The sequence below is a fragment of the Mirounga angustirostris genome, unplaced genomic scaffold, assembly GCF_029215605.1.
Source record: "Mirounga angustirostris isolate CCGP_5_RB_7025 unplaced genomic scaffold, mMirAng1.0.hap1 SCAF_9, whole genome shotgun sequence".
NCBI lineage: Eukaryota > Metazoa > Chordata > Mammalia > Carnivora > Phocidae > Mirounga > Mirounga angustirostris.
The window spans coordinates 583,507-598,786 of record NW_026991717.1 but is presented as its reverse complement, the minus strand read 5'-3'; the positions used below and the strand labels follow the sequence as shown (position 1 = coordinate 598,786).

Sequence of the window (15,280 nt, the reverse complement as noted above, 5' to 3'; positions counted from 1 at the left end):
AACGAGCAGTTGAACTTTGCTTGGATGTTAAAAGTCACTTCACTCTGCCACAGAACTGGAAGAGGGCATGGAGCCTGCCTCAGCCACAGGACCCCAAACAAGACCAGGGGATCCTGCAAGAGAGCAGGGGCCTCCCCTCCCCGCCGGTGTCCAAGGGCCGGCTGGAGCTGGGAGCCTGCAGTTCACTGATAGCACTCCTTCTATGCCCCTTTCTGCCGCGGTGGGGGTTGGGGGGCCCGCAGCCCAGGCAGGTTAGAGACCCGTGACTGTAGCCTCCCAGGCAGGGACCGGGGCGCAGGGCGCAGGGCCTAGGGCCACCGAGCCCAGCTCCAGAGCCAACCCCCACCCTCAATGTGCACAATGCTGGGCCCGCCAGCGGGGTCCAGCCTTAGTGGTTCCGAAGGTTCCCCACCTGCAGGACACGAGGGGCCAGTGCCCACTCTTGGAGACCTGGACACGTGGCTAGTCACCCCTGAAGGGCGTCACTGCTTAGCCTTGGGGGACCTGAGGGGATCCCAGGCGTGCGCAGTGGGGAGGCCCGGCCGCACAGCTGGGGCGGGCAGAGCCCCACAGCACAACTCGGGAAGGGCTTAGCTCGCCCCAGCCCTGAAGATGCCCCTGGGGGCGCCAGCGAGTGCGGTCCCAGCACAGCCGCGGACCCCCGCCCACCCTAAAGCCCTCAAGGGTGCCGCCACGTGCCGCAGGCCCCCGCAGCCCCCCCGGCCGTGACCGCACAGAGCGCGGCCACACCCCCCGGGCGCGGCCCGCCGCCCAGCGCAGGACGCTGCCCGCCCACCGCACCCCTCCGGGCAGCGTGCCCGCCCACGCGACCCGTCGGGCCGGCCGGTCCTCGGGCCCGCGGACCCAGGAAGGGCAAGGCGGCGGCGCCCGGGCGGCGGGACGGTCGTCGGAGGGCGCCCCCACGCCGAGCCCCTTCCCAGCCCCCCACCATGGCCCGGGGCGGCAGTCAGAGCTGGAGCTCCGGGGAGTCGGACGGGCAGCCGGAGGAGCGGGCGGCCGGGGAGAGCGGGTGAGCCGGCGGCGTCCTGCCCGGCCCGCGTCGGGGGCGGCGGGGGGCGGCGGGGGCGGCGGGGGCGGGGACTGCGGACTAGGCGAGTCGGGGCTTGGGGTCCGGGGGCGGCCGCCGGGGGTCGGGGGTCGGGGTCGGGGTCGGCTCCCCGCCGCGCACTCGCTGCCCCGCCCGCCCCAGCGCGGGCGCCGCCGGAGCCTCCGCGAAGGTTCTGGGCCTTTGTGGCGTCACTGACTCCTCGCGGAACCTTCCGCCGGCGCCGAATAAAACCCGCGGCGGAGGAGCCGGAGGCCGAGTGCGGCGGCCCCGGGCGGCGGGCGGCGGGCGCCCCGGGCGGCGGGCGGAGCCGGAGCCGAGCCGGAGCCGGAGCGGGCGGCGGGGAGCGGGACGCGCGGGCGGGCGGCGGGTCGTCCCGGGCGCCCTGACCGGCCTCGCCCGGCCCGCCCGCCCGCAGAGGCAAGATGGTGAAGGAGACCCAGTACTATGACATCCTGGGGGTGAAGCCCAGCGCGTCCCCGGAGGAGATCAAGAAGGCCTACCGGAAGCTGGCGCTCAAGTACCACCCGGACAAGAACCCGGATGAGGGCGAGACGGTGCGGCGGGGGTCGGGGGCAGGCGGCGGGGGTTGGGCGGCGGGGGTCCGGCCGGGGTCGCGGGGCTGGGGTGGGGGCAGGCGGCGGGGGGGAGGGGAAGGGGGCTGTCGGGGGGCTGGGGTCGAGGGCCTGGGGTGGGGGCAGGCGGCGGGGGGGGAGGGGAAGGGGGCTGTCGGGGGGCTGGGGTCGAGGGCCTGGGGTGGGGGCAGGCGGCGGGGGGGGGGAAGGGGGCTGTCAGGGGCTGGGGTCGCGGGGCTGGGGTGGGGGCAGGCGGCGGGGGGGGGGAAGGGGGCTGTCAGGGGCTGGGGTCGCGGGGCTGGGGTGGGGGCAGGCGGCGGGGGGGGAGGGGAAGGGGGCTGTCAGGGGCTGGGGTCGCGGGGCTGGGGTGGGGGCAGGCGGCGGGGGGGAGGGGAAGGGGGCTGTCGGGGGGCTGGGGTCGAGGGCCTGGGGTGGGGGCAGGCGGCGGGGGGGGGGAAGGGGGCTGTCAGGGGCTGGGGTCGCGGGGCTGGGGTGGGGGCAGGCGGCGGGGGGGGGGGAAGGGGGCTGTCAGGGGCTGGGGTCGCGGGGCTGGGGTGGGGGCAGGCGGCGGGGGTCCGGCCGGGGTTGAGGGACTGGGGTGGGGGCAGGCGGCGGGGGGGGGAGGGGAAGGGGGCTGTTAGGGGCTGGGGTCGCGGGGCTGGGGTGGGGGCAGGCGGCGGGGGGGGGGGGGAAGGGGGCTGTCAGGGGCTGGGGTCGCGGGGCTGGGGTGGGGGCAGGCGGCGGGGGTCCGGCCGGGGTTGAGGGACTGGGGTGGGGGCAGGCGGCGGGGGGGGGGGGGGGGAAGGGGGCTGTCAGGGGCTGGGGTCGCGGGGCTGGGGTGGGGGCAGGCGGCGGGGGTTGGGCGGCGGGGGTCCGGCCGGGGGAGGGACTGGGGTGGGGGCAGGCGGCGGGGGGGGGGGGGGGGGGGGAGGGGAAGGGGGCTGTCAGGGGCTGGGGTCGCGGGGCTGGGGTGGGGGCAGGCGGCGGGGGTTAGGGGCCTGGGGTGGGGGGCAGATGGCTGGGTCGGGGGTTGGGGCTGCCCCCGGGCCCTGGGACCCCTGGTGACCCCTGCAGCCCGCCCACTCCTCCGTTGCCTCCGCAAGCCTGCTTGCTGCGGGGTGTCCCGCACCCCACGGGAGCCCGGTTGGCACAGCGTCGGGGGGGGGGGCAGTTCTGTAGGAGGGGCAGCCCGCAACCCGGGAAACGAAGGCGCGCGCCACCCCAAGTTGTGCGATTGCCGGAGCGACCGGCTGGGAATGTTTTGTGTTCCTTCCTTGCTGGTGCATCATCACCAGGGACAAACCCGGTGTGGGGCTTGAGAACAGGGAGGGATTTGGTCTGCGTGCCTGTCTCCTGCCTGGTCAAGGTCGTGAGACACCCAATAATCACATTTATTAAACAGGGACAGGGAGATCTCTACCCTGACACATCATTTTACAGGAATAGTCCAGGTTTTCTGTGACAAATGACCCACAGTTGATCCTAAGGACCAATAATAGGCTGAAGAACGCTCTGCATGGTGGAGAGCTGAATTAAAAATTCCTGTTCACGCAACAGAGCCGGTCTGCTCTCTGTCCCGGGAGGCTCGGTTCCCACCCGAGCAGCTGACTGGCAGGACCACCTCCTGGTTCTTGGGAAGGCTGCTTGCCCGTCCCAGTTCTCTTTCCGCTGTTCGTTGCTTCCTTATAAAACTCTGCAGTCTCCGATGGTCTGGGGGAGGTGGGCTTCAGGGGTAGGGGACAGCAGTGACACCCAGGCGGCGGGTGAAGCCGCAGATCAGGCGCCTAGTGGTTAGATGCCCGGAGGTGCCGCCCGTGTGTGTGCCCGCTCCCAGGCTGGCGCTGGCTGCCAGGAGGGCTGACTGTTGGCAGCAGTGATAGGGGATTTATATTTAGCCACATGTGCCGAGCGCGGCTGTCACAAGTTTAACATGCTTTTCTGTAAGACCGTTTGCTACTCACTTGCGTTCTCTCGTTTATATTTAGAGGGCTTACTGTAGCTTTTTGAGGGCCTGGTTTTGTCCGTGGTGTTGGTGATTCAGAGACGTGCTCGCGGGCGGGTTCACCGGAGCCTGTGCGTGAGGATCTCCTCTAAGCGGAGCGGATCCAGGCTTCTCGGCTGACGGCTCGGGAGGCTGGCGAGAGGCGGCTTGCGGGGAGGCCTGGGGCCTGGCTTCAGTCTCATCTCCGAGCGCCGTCCGGGAGCGTGTTCCAGGCTGTGTGCGTGCACTTGGAGCGAGTCTACTCCGCGCCCCGACGCTGTCCAAAACGTGCCCTCGAGCTCTATGACATTTCCATGGGTGTTGCCCTGTGCAGCTCTCTCTCAGTAGACTGTCTGGTTTGCTTCAAGCTAGTGTTTACTTAGAGCCAGGCACCGAATTGGTGTCCCATGCGAGGCTCCTGACGGTGAGCCTGGGGCGGGGGTCCCATGACGTCCGGGTGCGGCTCGGGTGCTGGAAGGTGAGGGGCTGGCCAGGGGAACGGAGCGCACCCCGTGCAGACGGTTTGGGAGGGCAGTTGCGGTGAAGGGGGATTGGCAGCTCCGTGGACGTGGGGTTGGAGATCAAAGGGGTGAGGAGCCAGGGGACACAGTTCATGGAAACTCTGCCGTCCAGCTCCCTGAGAGGAGACTCACTCATTCATTCACCAGATCCCCGCTTTCTGGTTCTGCTGTGTGCTGGGCACGCAGTGTAGACGGTTTTCTTTTTCGTGCACGTCTGGGTGCAGTTCGGTCCACCTTCTCTGTCACGGGTAGAACTGGTAGGGCCTTTTCGTTCTTCCTAACTTTGTCACTGCATTATTCATGTCTCTTCAAAAATAGATTAAGCCATCCTGTCACCCTGCGGGGAGGCACGTGAGCCGGCTGGGGGTGCTGGCCTTTGTTTTGTGCTTGTTGTCCCGTGTTGCTAGGCGTCAGGCAGCCCGTTTGCTGGCAGGTGCCCCCGGAGTCTGTAGGGCCAGCTCTGTGGCACCCGGCCGGTCAGGAAGCCGTGCTCTGCCGGGGCACTGCGAGCGGGCGTGCTCTTGCCTGTTGGCCTCATCGGCTTGCGAGGAATTCGGCCTTTTGGCCAATTTCACTGTGGCTTTTCTTTGGAATAATAGATTTTCAAGTTAAAAAATCACCCAAGAGAGCAGAACAGTACAGGAAACATCAGAATATAGAGGAAAACCCACCATACACATCACCCTGCTATTCCCGAGCTGCTCTGCAGGCGGCCTTTTGGGGGGTGATCATAGTGCTCATCCTGGTAGCTTTGGTCACCACTGCATATCCTCACAAATCCTCTCCCGAGTTGCGACATCATCCCGAAGTCATTTTTTCCTAGGTGCGTGGTGATCTCGTTAAGGCCCTGGGGCAGATGGTCAGTCTGAACAGTGAGCTGGTGAGAGCACTGACCTCCAGCTGAGGGGGTAGGGCCGGAACCCGGGTTAGACTCGGTGGGGGGCTGGAGCCACAGGGTTGGGGCGGGGCCCGAACCTGGGTTAGACTCGGGGGGGGGGGGGGTGGCTGGAGCCGCAGGGGTGGGGTGGGGCCCGAACCCGGGGTAGACTCGGAGGGGGCGCTGGAACCACAGGGGCGGGGCGGGGCGGGCCTGCTTGTGGCCATGGGAGCCCCCACCCTGTGGGAGATACGGCCTCTGATTAACTGCCCAAGGACAGGGCACTGCTTTTGCTTCTCAGGTTGATCATTAGGTATGTTTCAAGTGTGCAGAGTATTTGGGGAGTGTTTCGAGTGGAAGCTCTCAGGAAGCCTATTCATCTGGTCCCTGACGTGCACACAGGCCCAGAAGGTCTGGGCTCCCGAACCAGGCACCTGCTCCCCACCCCGCAGTCTTCCTGCCATGGAGAGGTGGTGTGAGACCTGCTTCTTCGCAGAAACACAGAGAAGCACCTGGGCACGACCCTGATGTCGCTCGAGGACTTGGCTTGTTAAATCGCCTAGTTCTTCGTTGGCTAGTACAGCTCTCCAGGATCTGAGAAAACTAGCTTCTCTGTCACGTCCCCGTATGTGCTTCCTCCTAGCGCTTTTCTTCTCTGTTCTATGGAGCTGGCTGTGCTGTAGGATGTTGACAGAGACCCCGTCTCACGCACTGGAGAGGACTCTGCAGGGCACCCTACCTCCCGTACTCATTCCTGAACTCCTAGAACCAAGCCATTCATCTAACACGCAGACGGCCCTTTGGGTCCCGGGTACAGCAGTGGACGCAGCTGAGCGCGGGCCCTGTGCTCACGGGGTGGCACTAGCAAGGCGATGGGCTGGCCGTGTACCCACACGGGCCTGGCTGCGACTCCGAGTGAGGGGGAGAGGTGGGAGGCCATTGAGGAGCTGACGGCAGTGACCCAGGCGCAAGGTGGTGGCCTCTGCAGAGTGGGCGTGGGGTGTGGCAAGAAGGGATGGGTTTAGGATATTTTACAGTGTTCTAATTTTATTTTAAAAACTTCCATATACCGAAAGAAAAGATGAGCTTGGGGATTGCGTGCTGGCTTGCCCCCCCAAACGTTTGGCGACATCTGCTTCACCTGCACGCCTCCCAGCCTTCCAGCCGCAAATACTCAACAGGCTTCTCCTTGTACCTACCTGCAGTACACCTACCACATTTAGGAAGTTTAACCCTGGGGAAAAAATTCACCTTTCTCCAGCCGTTCCAATGTCTTTTGTAGCCATTTCCCCCCAGTCCTGGATCACACGTTGCATTTAGTTCTCCTGTCTTAGTTTTGCAGAATGTCTTTCAATTTGGGTTTTCGGATGCTTTTTCCACAACTGGATTCCGGTGACACACTTTTGCAGGAGTGCGATGTCAGGGACCAGAGACAAACACTGGGAGGCAGCCAAGAGGGTTTGCTCACAGATGAGATGGGAGGGGAGGGGAAACAAGGTTTTGGCGTTGGCGGTAACTGAGATGGGGAGACTGGGCGGGGGGGCTTCTGGGGGCCAGGCCGGAGCACAGGTCCACACGGTGTCTGCAGAGCACACGCGGACAGGTGCTCCCGAGGCATCTGTGGTCTCGAGCAGGTAGACTGGTGCGTGGGAGGCCGGGGAGGCCGGGGAGGCCAGCGGCTGCAGCCGGGAGCCTGGGCTTTATCGGGGGCCGGTGACGCCCTGGCCTCCCTGCTTTGCCTCCTGTCGGGTGCAGCCAAGGCTGGGAGGAGCGTCCCCTCCCCGCAGGCCCCGTGTTTCCCCGCTCCGCGAGGGGAGTGATGGGGCTCCAGGGGGTGCCCGGCGGCTAGTGTGGGTGCTGGGTGCAGAATACCTCCGTTCTTGCATTCATCGTGGTGGGTCTGCATAACAAACAACTCACACCTCTCTCTCTCTTTTTATTTTAAAGTTCAAGCTCATATCCCAGGCATATGAAGTGCTTTCAGATCCAAAGAAGAGGGACATTTATGACCAGGGTGGTGAACAGGCGATTAAGGAAGGAGGCTCAGGCAGCCCCAGCTTCTCTTCACCCATGGATATCTTTGACATGTTCTTTGGGGGCGGGGGACGGATGGCTAGAGAGAGAAGAGGTAAGTGCTTTTTAAAGACAGCAAGTTTTATAGTTTTCAGATCCTACGTGTCATTGGAATCAGGGTGGATCATGCCTTAAAAGGGATCATTAGCTTTATTTTTTCTTTTTTAAAGATTTTATTTATTTATTTGACAGAGACACAGCGGGAGAGGGAACACAAGCAGGGGGAGTGGGAGAGGGAGAAGCAGGCTTCCCGCTGAGCAGGGAGCCCGATGTGGGGCTCGATCCCAGGACCCCGGGATCGTGACCTGAGCCGAAGGCAGACGCTTAACGACTGAGCCACCCAGGCGCCCCAGGGATCATTAGCTTTAAATAGTCCCCCCCACCCACCCCATAGTATGTGGGCTACCTGGAGCCTCCTAGCACCTGGAGCACTCACCTGACACCTGCAGACACCACCTGACAGGAGCAAATGGGGTGTGAGCAGGGAGGAGGAAGGACGTTCATCTCGTGACATCATGGCGCCTCCTGTCCCGGCCTCCTGACCTGGCCTGTGCACTCTGTTTCTGGCTGGCGCTCTGCAGGGTGTCCGTTTTCTCAGGCCGCTCAGATTTTCCACCCCTCATGTGGGAACATCTCTGTAAGAGAGCCTCCCTGCCTTTCTCTGGAATGTGTTGTGGTTAGCAGCTTCATGCCCAGGAGGTGAACGAGGGCCCCGGGCTGCTGTCTGAGTTGTGGGGTTTGCTCTTCCAGCTCGTCCCTCCTGCCAGGCCACAGGCTGCCACCTCTGGCCGTTAGCAGTGGTCCCCAGCTGCCCCTTTCCCCTGTCCAGTTTCTACTGTGGACAGTCTGTTTTGGACCTGAAAACCAGATAGCTAGCCAAGCTTACTAAGATCCTGGGTAAAATCACAAGGAATAAGCTCTGCGTTGGGGTTTGCGAAGGGTGGTCTGGATCAGCAAGAGGCCCTGGATGAATAAGGCGGTATCTGTCGTCATGGTATAATCGAGTGAGCTTCAGACGCGTGGCCGTCCACTCTTGAACACAGGGTGCCGAACGTCCCGCGTTCATTAGGAAAAGCCCTGGCCCCGTGTAAGGTTTGCGGCTCGTGTGCTTGACGGCAGACACGATGAAAAGCGCGGGTCCCCTCCTGCCCAGCACTCTCACTGGCTTGCGGTGAACAGCTTCACGTCCTGAGTGCAGTTGTCTGTCCACACTGACAGCCAGTGAACAGGGACGGCATGTGTCCGCCACCGAGAGCCCCGCAGGCAGCTGTTGGGCTGTCCGACCCTGGCCTGGCACTGGGCGGACAGAATCCCACCCCGAAGACACAGGGGCCCACAGATAGGATTTCAGCAGAGGAAAGAGTTCCCACTTGGCCACAGATTATAGAAGGGCCCAAAACGGAAAGAGCCTGGGGCTCGGGGAGGAGTTTGAGTGAACAGTGCTCAGACGGGTCACACCCTCCTGTGAGGGAAGAAAGGGCCTCTTTCACGGGAGAACCCGCAGCTCTGCTTAGGGTCCCCCCCCCCGCCCCCCTGCGATGGCCTCAGGTTTGTTCTTAGAAAATAAAGATGGAAAGTCTTTGTTGACGTCTATAAATGATTGAATGATTGGCTCCCAGCTACAAAGCATGTTCGATCTCGTGGTTGGCGGGGGGGGCCCCGAGGTGAGGTCGCGAGCGGCGGGTGGAAGGCACGGATCTGCAACCAAGGTCACGGGCGTATTTCCTGCCGTGTTACTAATTGTTCTCCTTTCCCCTTTCCCCCAAGGCAAGAATGTTGTCCATCAGTTGTCTGTAACTCTTGAAGATTTGTATAATGGAGTCACAAAGAAGTTGGCCCTCCAGAAAAATGTAATTTGTGAGAAATGTGAAGGTAAAAATGAATGTTTGAATGAGTCCCATAGTTGTGACCCCTTAGATCTGGAAACAGTTCTGATTGTTTTATAATTCAGAGAAAAATCATTTTTTATCTTTTCGAATGTAAGGGTCCCAACAGACAGCAGACTGGTGGCCTAAGGGCCAAATCGGTTTTAGTTTGCCCTGTACCGTTTTTATTTTGACTGACATTTATTTAACATGTTGATAATTATTTTAAACATGTAAATGTCAAGATGGTTCACCCAACTTAGGGGTCAGCAAACTTTTCCTGCAAAAGGGCCAGACAGGAAGTGTTTCAGGTCCCCGGCAGCCCTGGGCATAAGCGGGCAGACGAGCCCGTGTTCCCGTGAAGCTGGTCTGGTCTGCTGCCCCTTGACTCACACATAAATGTAACTAACACAATTTTTAAGATAGGATTTTTCAAGAAAAGTCGTGTCTGGTGGCCTCGGACGCACGTTGTCCTGAGGTGGCCGAGCGGGGCCGCCGCCCTCCAGGCCTCTCAGCCCAGCCCCCTTGGTCACCTGCGGGCACAGCTGGTGAGGCTCACGAAGGGAATCTGGCCGGGCACGGCCAAAGCCACGGACCCCAGACCCGTGAGCTCACATGTTAACATGTTCCTTGCTCGCTTGGAATCATCCAGGCTCTGTACGTTGCTGCCCACGGTTGAAAATACCCGTGTCCCGCCGAGGGGCCCCGACCGCCCTCCCTGGCGCCTGGGGGACAGGCCGTTGGCACAGGAGCCGGCTCTCACCCCGTGCCTCCCCCCAGGCGTCGGTGGGAAGAAGGGGTCTGTGGAGAAGTGTCCCCTGTGCAAGGGCCGCGGGATGCAGATCCACATCCAGCAGATCGGGCCGGGCGTGGTGCAGCAGATCCAGACCGTGTGCCTCGAGTGCAAGGGCCAGGGCGAGCGCATCAGCCCCAAGGACCGCTGCAACAGCTGCAGTGGCGCCAAGGTCATCCGCGAGAAGAAGATTCTCGAGGTGCACGTGGAGAAAGGTGAGGCCGCGCAGCTGGGCGCTGCAAGCCGCCGGCCGCGGGCGCGCAGGCCAGGTGTCTGGGACCTGTCGGGGGCGGGGCCCGGTGCCCCCAGCCTGCCCTGCCGGCTTCACTGCCGTTCGCACCTCCAGCGACAGCTTACCTGCCGCGGGCTGCACCTGCGAGAGGTGCGTGACCTTGATCTTGGGTAACCGCCCTCCCCCCTTCTCTAACCATTCCCTTGTAATCACTGGGCGTCTTCCTCCTGACCGCCTCGCCCGCTCACTGGCCCTAGAGCTCCTGCGGTCTCTGGGGCTGCGGGCCCCTCCCCGCCGCACGGGCCCCTCCCTCTGTGCACCCGGCCCCTCCCCGCTGCACAGGTCCCGCCCCGCCGCACGGGCCCCTCCCCCCTGCACCCGGCTCCTCCCCGCCGCACCGGCCCCTCCCCCTGCGCACCCGGCCCCTCCCCGCTGCACAGGTCCCGCCCCTCTGCAGGGCCCCTCCTCTCCAGGGCCCCTCCCCGCTGCACCGGCCCCTCCCCCCGTGCACTCGGCCCCTCCCCGTGCACTCGGCCCCTCCCCGTGCAGGGCCCCTCCCCGCTACTGGGCCCCTCCTCTCTGTCCTGGCTCCCTCTCCGCTGCAAGACCCCGCCCCTCGGCAGGGCCCCTCCCCGCCGCACGGGCCCCTCCCCCTGTGCACCCGGCCCCTCCCCGACGCACGGGCCCCTCCCCGTGCAGGGCCCCTCCCCGCTGCACCGGCCCCTCCCCCGTGCACTCGGCCCCTCCCCGCTGCACAGGCCCCGCCCCTCTGCAGGGCCCCTCCTCTCCAGGGCCCCTCCCTGCCGCACCGGCCCCTCCCCCCGTGCACTCGGCCCCCTCCCTGCTGCACGGGCCCCTCCCCGCTGCCCAGATTCTCCCAAGTATGGCCCTCCCCTCATTTGTATACCAGAGTATACAAATCAACACCCAGAAGGGCGCCCTTAAGGGTGTCTGTTGAAGCATCCGTGGCTGTGCGCGCCGCCAGAGCCAGCCCCGTGCGTGCAGCAGGAAGCGGGTGGTGACCGCGGGCGCGCAGTGGCGGGTGTGCGGGACGGCGTGGCCTCTCTCGTGGCAATCCCAGCCACTGCTCTGGTTCCCGTGGCCACGAGGTTGGGAGGTTTGATGAGTAAAAGCCCCCAAAGGAGTGCGTGCGGGGTTCACAGCTTTGTAGAAAGTACGGTTTTTAAGAGAGATGCTAATCAGAAAGGATGATGTCTCATAGGTATGAAAGATGGGCAAAAGATACTGTTTCCTGGAGAAGGAGATCAGGAGCCTGAGCTGGAGCCTGGCGATGTCATAATTGTGCTTGATCAGAAGGATCATAGTGTCTTTCAGAGACGAGGCCACGACTTGATCATGAAAATGAAAATTCGGCTTTCTGAAGCCCTCTGTGGCTTTAAGAAGACGATAAAAACGCTGGACGATCGAGTTCTCGTCATCACGTCCAAGTCGGGTAACGTTTCCGCCTTGACTGTTGTGCTGGGTGGGTGCCGCGAGCCGGGGCTTAGCACCACTTCCTTTTCTCCCAAGTTCAAAGTCTTCGCTAACGACTGGAGAGTTTTATGATAAATGTTTAAATATTCTCCGAGGGAAAAAGAATTCAGAGTCGGGGGGAAGAGCCTCCAACAGGAATCTCGGGATCGAGCACCATAACTTAAACTGTAAAATCCTAGTTTGGTGAGAAAAGAGCGGTAACAGGCGGTGGTGGTCTGTCGCCTGCATGCTTCTCCAGCTTCGGTGCTGCCAACGACGCGTGGGGGACACTGTGAAGTCCCGTTTTCCCGAGAAGACCTTGCCCGTCAGCTTAGCCTCGGCTGCTCGCAGGGACCCGCCCGTCTGCACACACGCGCGGGTGGGGGCAGCACCTGAGGGCCGCGAGGGCCTCCAGGGCCTGAGTGCCCCGCACCCCTGCGGGCAGCAGAGCGCCTGTCGGGAAGGCCGGAGGAAGGCCGACTGGCGAAGGGAGGGGCCGGGCCGGGCACCTGACCTGAAGCCGCCTCTGGTAACATGAAGGTCACTCGTCCGTGTCCGCGCGCCTGGGCAGGGGCGGTGGTGGCTGACGCGCTGGCTGGGAGCAGAGCTGCTCTGGTCCCCTCACCACCACCGGGGCATCTGTCGGGGCTGGGTGGGACGTGAGCCGCCTGTCCAAGGGCACCAGCGGCCGGCGAGCTGAGCGGACCCCAGAGCCGCCTGGCCTCCGCACTTGCTTCCCTCCCGTGGCCTTGTTCTGTTTCTCTGCCGCTTCTCTCTCTTTGCACGGTTTTCTCCTTCTCTGGACATAAAAGGATATGGATTCTACATCCAAGCCTTTCTGATAAAAACTTGTAAAAGTAAACACAGTACCAGGATCCCCATACGTGATTTGCCCATTGTTGGGGCGCTGCAGTGTAACACTCGCGTGAAACCGTGAGGCACGACCCCCCCCCAGGCCCCCAGTTCCTCCCCTACTTGAGTGGAGAACTTCGGGGATGGCAGGTCTCGAGCAGGTGTGAGTTGGGGGCCTGCTCATGCGGCCCTGCCCTGATTGTGGCCCTGAGGGCGTCGCGGGGAGCTTTGGGAGGGCTCTTCCTCCCTGGCCATGGCTGGTGGGCGGCTGGGCTCCCGGCGTCCTGCTGCGCTCAGGCAAGCGCCCCATCGGTGACCTGGGGCAGAGGAGAGACCCTGTTCCTCGCGTCGTGACAGGGCAGGGCCAGGGCTTCAGAGACCCTTCTGCTGGAGACTGCTCTTGTTCTTTTTGCTCATTTATGTTTCTCTGTGTCCTGTCCTTTTCCTTTATCCTGTCTCTTCTCGTTTGGGCTTCGTTCTCATTCCTTTCCTGCTGCTGTCTCCTCTTTCTGCTGTCAGGTGCGGAGACTCGGGGTCGGTGGGGAGGGTGCCCTGGCAGCTGGTCGGGGGCCCTCCGCGTGTGGCTTCCCAGCCCCCAGTCAGTCAGAGGCAGAAGCATGCGGGGTAGGAACGGAGACAGGAGAACTTTCCAACACACAGGACGGCTGAAGGCCCCGCGCTCCTGCGCGACCCCAGAGAGGGTCCTCAGTGCTTCCCCCTGACGAGACTGCAGCGGGGCTTGCCGTCCCTCCCCACCCCTACTCTTTCTGCACGCTTACTCGCTTCTCTGTGCGTTTTCATTGCTGAGCTGAAGAGCTTATTTCTGGAGAGACCCTTGTGCCCTTTCTTCTTTATGTTGGGGGGAGATGGTATCTTTAGACGTGGCCAGAACCCTGGAGCTCTGGGGCCTAAACCCCGTGATGCCTTTTGAAAGTGCGTCGTGGGAGACTCCGGAGTGTGGGCTGGACCGCTTCCAGCTCCCAGACCCCAGTGTTTCGAATTCCTGGTTCGTTTTTTCCACCACTGTGCTTTGTGCCGGAGGCCCCGACATGCTGCCCCAGGCATGCCCCCCCTCCCCCGAGCCTGGGCAGGGTCTGCCGCCAGGCCAGCCCCGTCTTCCTGCTCCGTAACCCAACCTTCTCTGCGGCAGGCGAGGTGATAAAGCATGGTGACCTGAGGTGTGTGCGTAACGAAGGGATGCCCATCTACAAAGCACCCCTGGAGAAGGGGACTCTGATCATCCAGTTTCTAGTAAGTTCCTGACTCTTGTGGCTGCGGGCGGGGTCAGGGCGCGCCTCCGTGGGAGGGGCAGCCGCTACCGCTGCTCTTGGCCGACGCTCCTCGCCCTCCACAGGTCGTCTTTCCCGAGAAACACTGGCTTCCTCAAGACAAGCTTGCGCAGCTGGAGGCCCTGCTGCCCCCGCGGCAGCAGGTGAGGGTCACGGACGACATGGACCAGGTGGAGCTGAAGGAGTTCAACCCCAGCGAGCAGAACTGGCGGCAGCAGCGGGAGGCCTACGAGGAGGAGGACGACGACGGGCCGCGGGCCGGGGTGCAGTGCCAGACGGCGTGAGCGGCCGGAGGACTCGTGCGCCCCGAGTGTAACGTTGGCACAATGAAAATGGCATCGCCTAATGGCCTCGTGTCTGCGTGTCCTGTGTGTGTGTTCAGCCCTCTCAGTTGCTGAGCGTCTTCTTGGTTTTTCTCTTGTTTTTCTTTTGGTTGTCACTTAAGTTATAGCTTAATTTATATTTAAATGTTTCAAGTGTAAATCATCTGCAGTCTGCATATGGACTCTGTTTATTTACGTTTTCAGAACACGTTTGAGAGGCCCGTGACCGCACTGACACTTGCTTCTGGGGGCTTGGCCGGGTCGGCGGCCAGTGCGGCCCTCGCAGGGCGCTGGGCACCGCCTGCGGGCGCAGCTCCCCTGCCCCCGCCCCTCCCGGGGCTGCTGAATCTAGACTCTAGATGACGCTCCTCCAGGCAAAAGCACATCTGTGGCCTGGGCTGGGCCCCAGGGCCTGGTCCATGCAGGGCTGCTGCTCTGGGGCTGTAGCAGGTGCATGAGCATCTCTCGGAAGCTTCCGGAAGCTTCCCGGCCTGGTGGAGAGGACAAACCAGTGCTCTGAACGCAGCGCCGACGTAACGGTTTGCCTGGGGCCCCGCACCTTGTTGCTTGTGGTTGTGATGATTTTCTCTTGGCAGTCTTTGCGACACTCTTCCACCGAAGTGCTTACCGTAAAGGACATCCCGTGGGCCACGGAGCCTCCGGGCTGCGGCTCAGGCCGCAGGAGCGGCAGCCTGGCTGGGGAGGCAGACGTCCGTCTGCACCCCCTCCCAGAGATGTCTCCTCCAGCTGCCCGGCCATGGGACGCAGGGCCTCCTGCTCAGGACGCGGTTCTGGCGAGAAGCGCGCTGCCTGGGCTCTGCTGGGCACAGTGGCGAGGGCCGCCTGCCCAGAGGGACAGTTCTCATTGCTTCACTCCCAGCGGGCGGCCCTCCCCTGGTTCTGCAGAAGCGGACAGTCTGATGCAGACCAGGGGCCGCCGCAGGAGGGCGGAGGGGCCCATGAGGCCCCCCTAGTCAGGGTGCGCCGGCTTGGGGGGGACTGGGCTCCAGCAGGACCCATGCGGGCGGGTGCCACTTGCTCAGAATAGCGCCCGCTCTGACTGTTGGTCAGGACCGATCTAAAATCTACTCTTCCAACCCAGCCTGTGTGAAAACCCATGTACAAATGGACCACAACTCCAGGGAGTCCCGTCCGTGCCGCGACTTCCTGATTAGCACCACAGAGCTACTGCTGATGGGGGTCTCCGTTCAGCTCCAGATTCTTGGGCATGGAGATGGGACCTGGAGGGTGTTCCTTCAAACTCACTCCACCTGTACATCTGTCCTTTCGAAATCAAACCCGAGCTGGGATGAGAGACAAACGGCTCTGGTTGTTTACATTTCTCCAGCCCCACCGAGGG

At 62.9% G+C, this 15,280-nt stretch overlaps 1 protein-coding gene across 4 annotated transcripts; it reads left to right on the top strand.

Moving 5' to 3' along the window:
- Positions 1–795: 795 nt before the first annotated feature.
- On the top strand, positions 796–14,083 carry DNAJA4 (DnaJ heat shock protein family (Hsp40) member A4). Of its 4 annotated transcripts, XM_064569743.1 has the most exons (8): positions 814–1,030; positions 1,485–1,623; positions 6,968–7,148; positions 8,861–8,965; positions 9,739–9,966; positions 11,206–11,436; positions 13,459–13,559; positions 13,663–14,083. In XM_064569743.1, the coding sequence occupies exons 1-8, from the start codon at positions 951–953 to the stop codon at positions 13,879–13,881; spliced, it is 1,284 nt and encodes a 427-aa protein (XP_064425813.1). In that variant the 5' UTR covers positions 814–950; the 3' UTR covers positions 13,882–14,083. The 4 variants fall into 4 exon arrangements, with proteins under 4 accessions (XP_064425816.1, XP_064425813.1, XP_064425814.1 ...); XM_064569746.1 differs by lacking the exon at positions 1,485–1,623 and having other exon boundaries at positions 796–1,030; XM_064569744.1 differs by lacking the exon at positions 9,739–9,966.
- Positions 14,084–15,280: the final 1,197 nt, after the last annotated feature.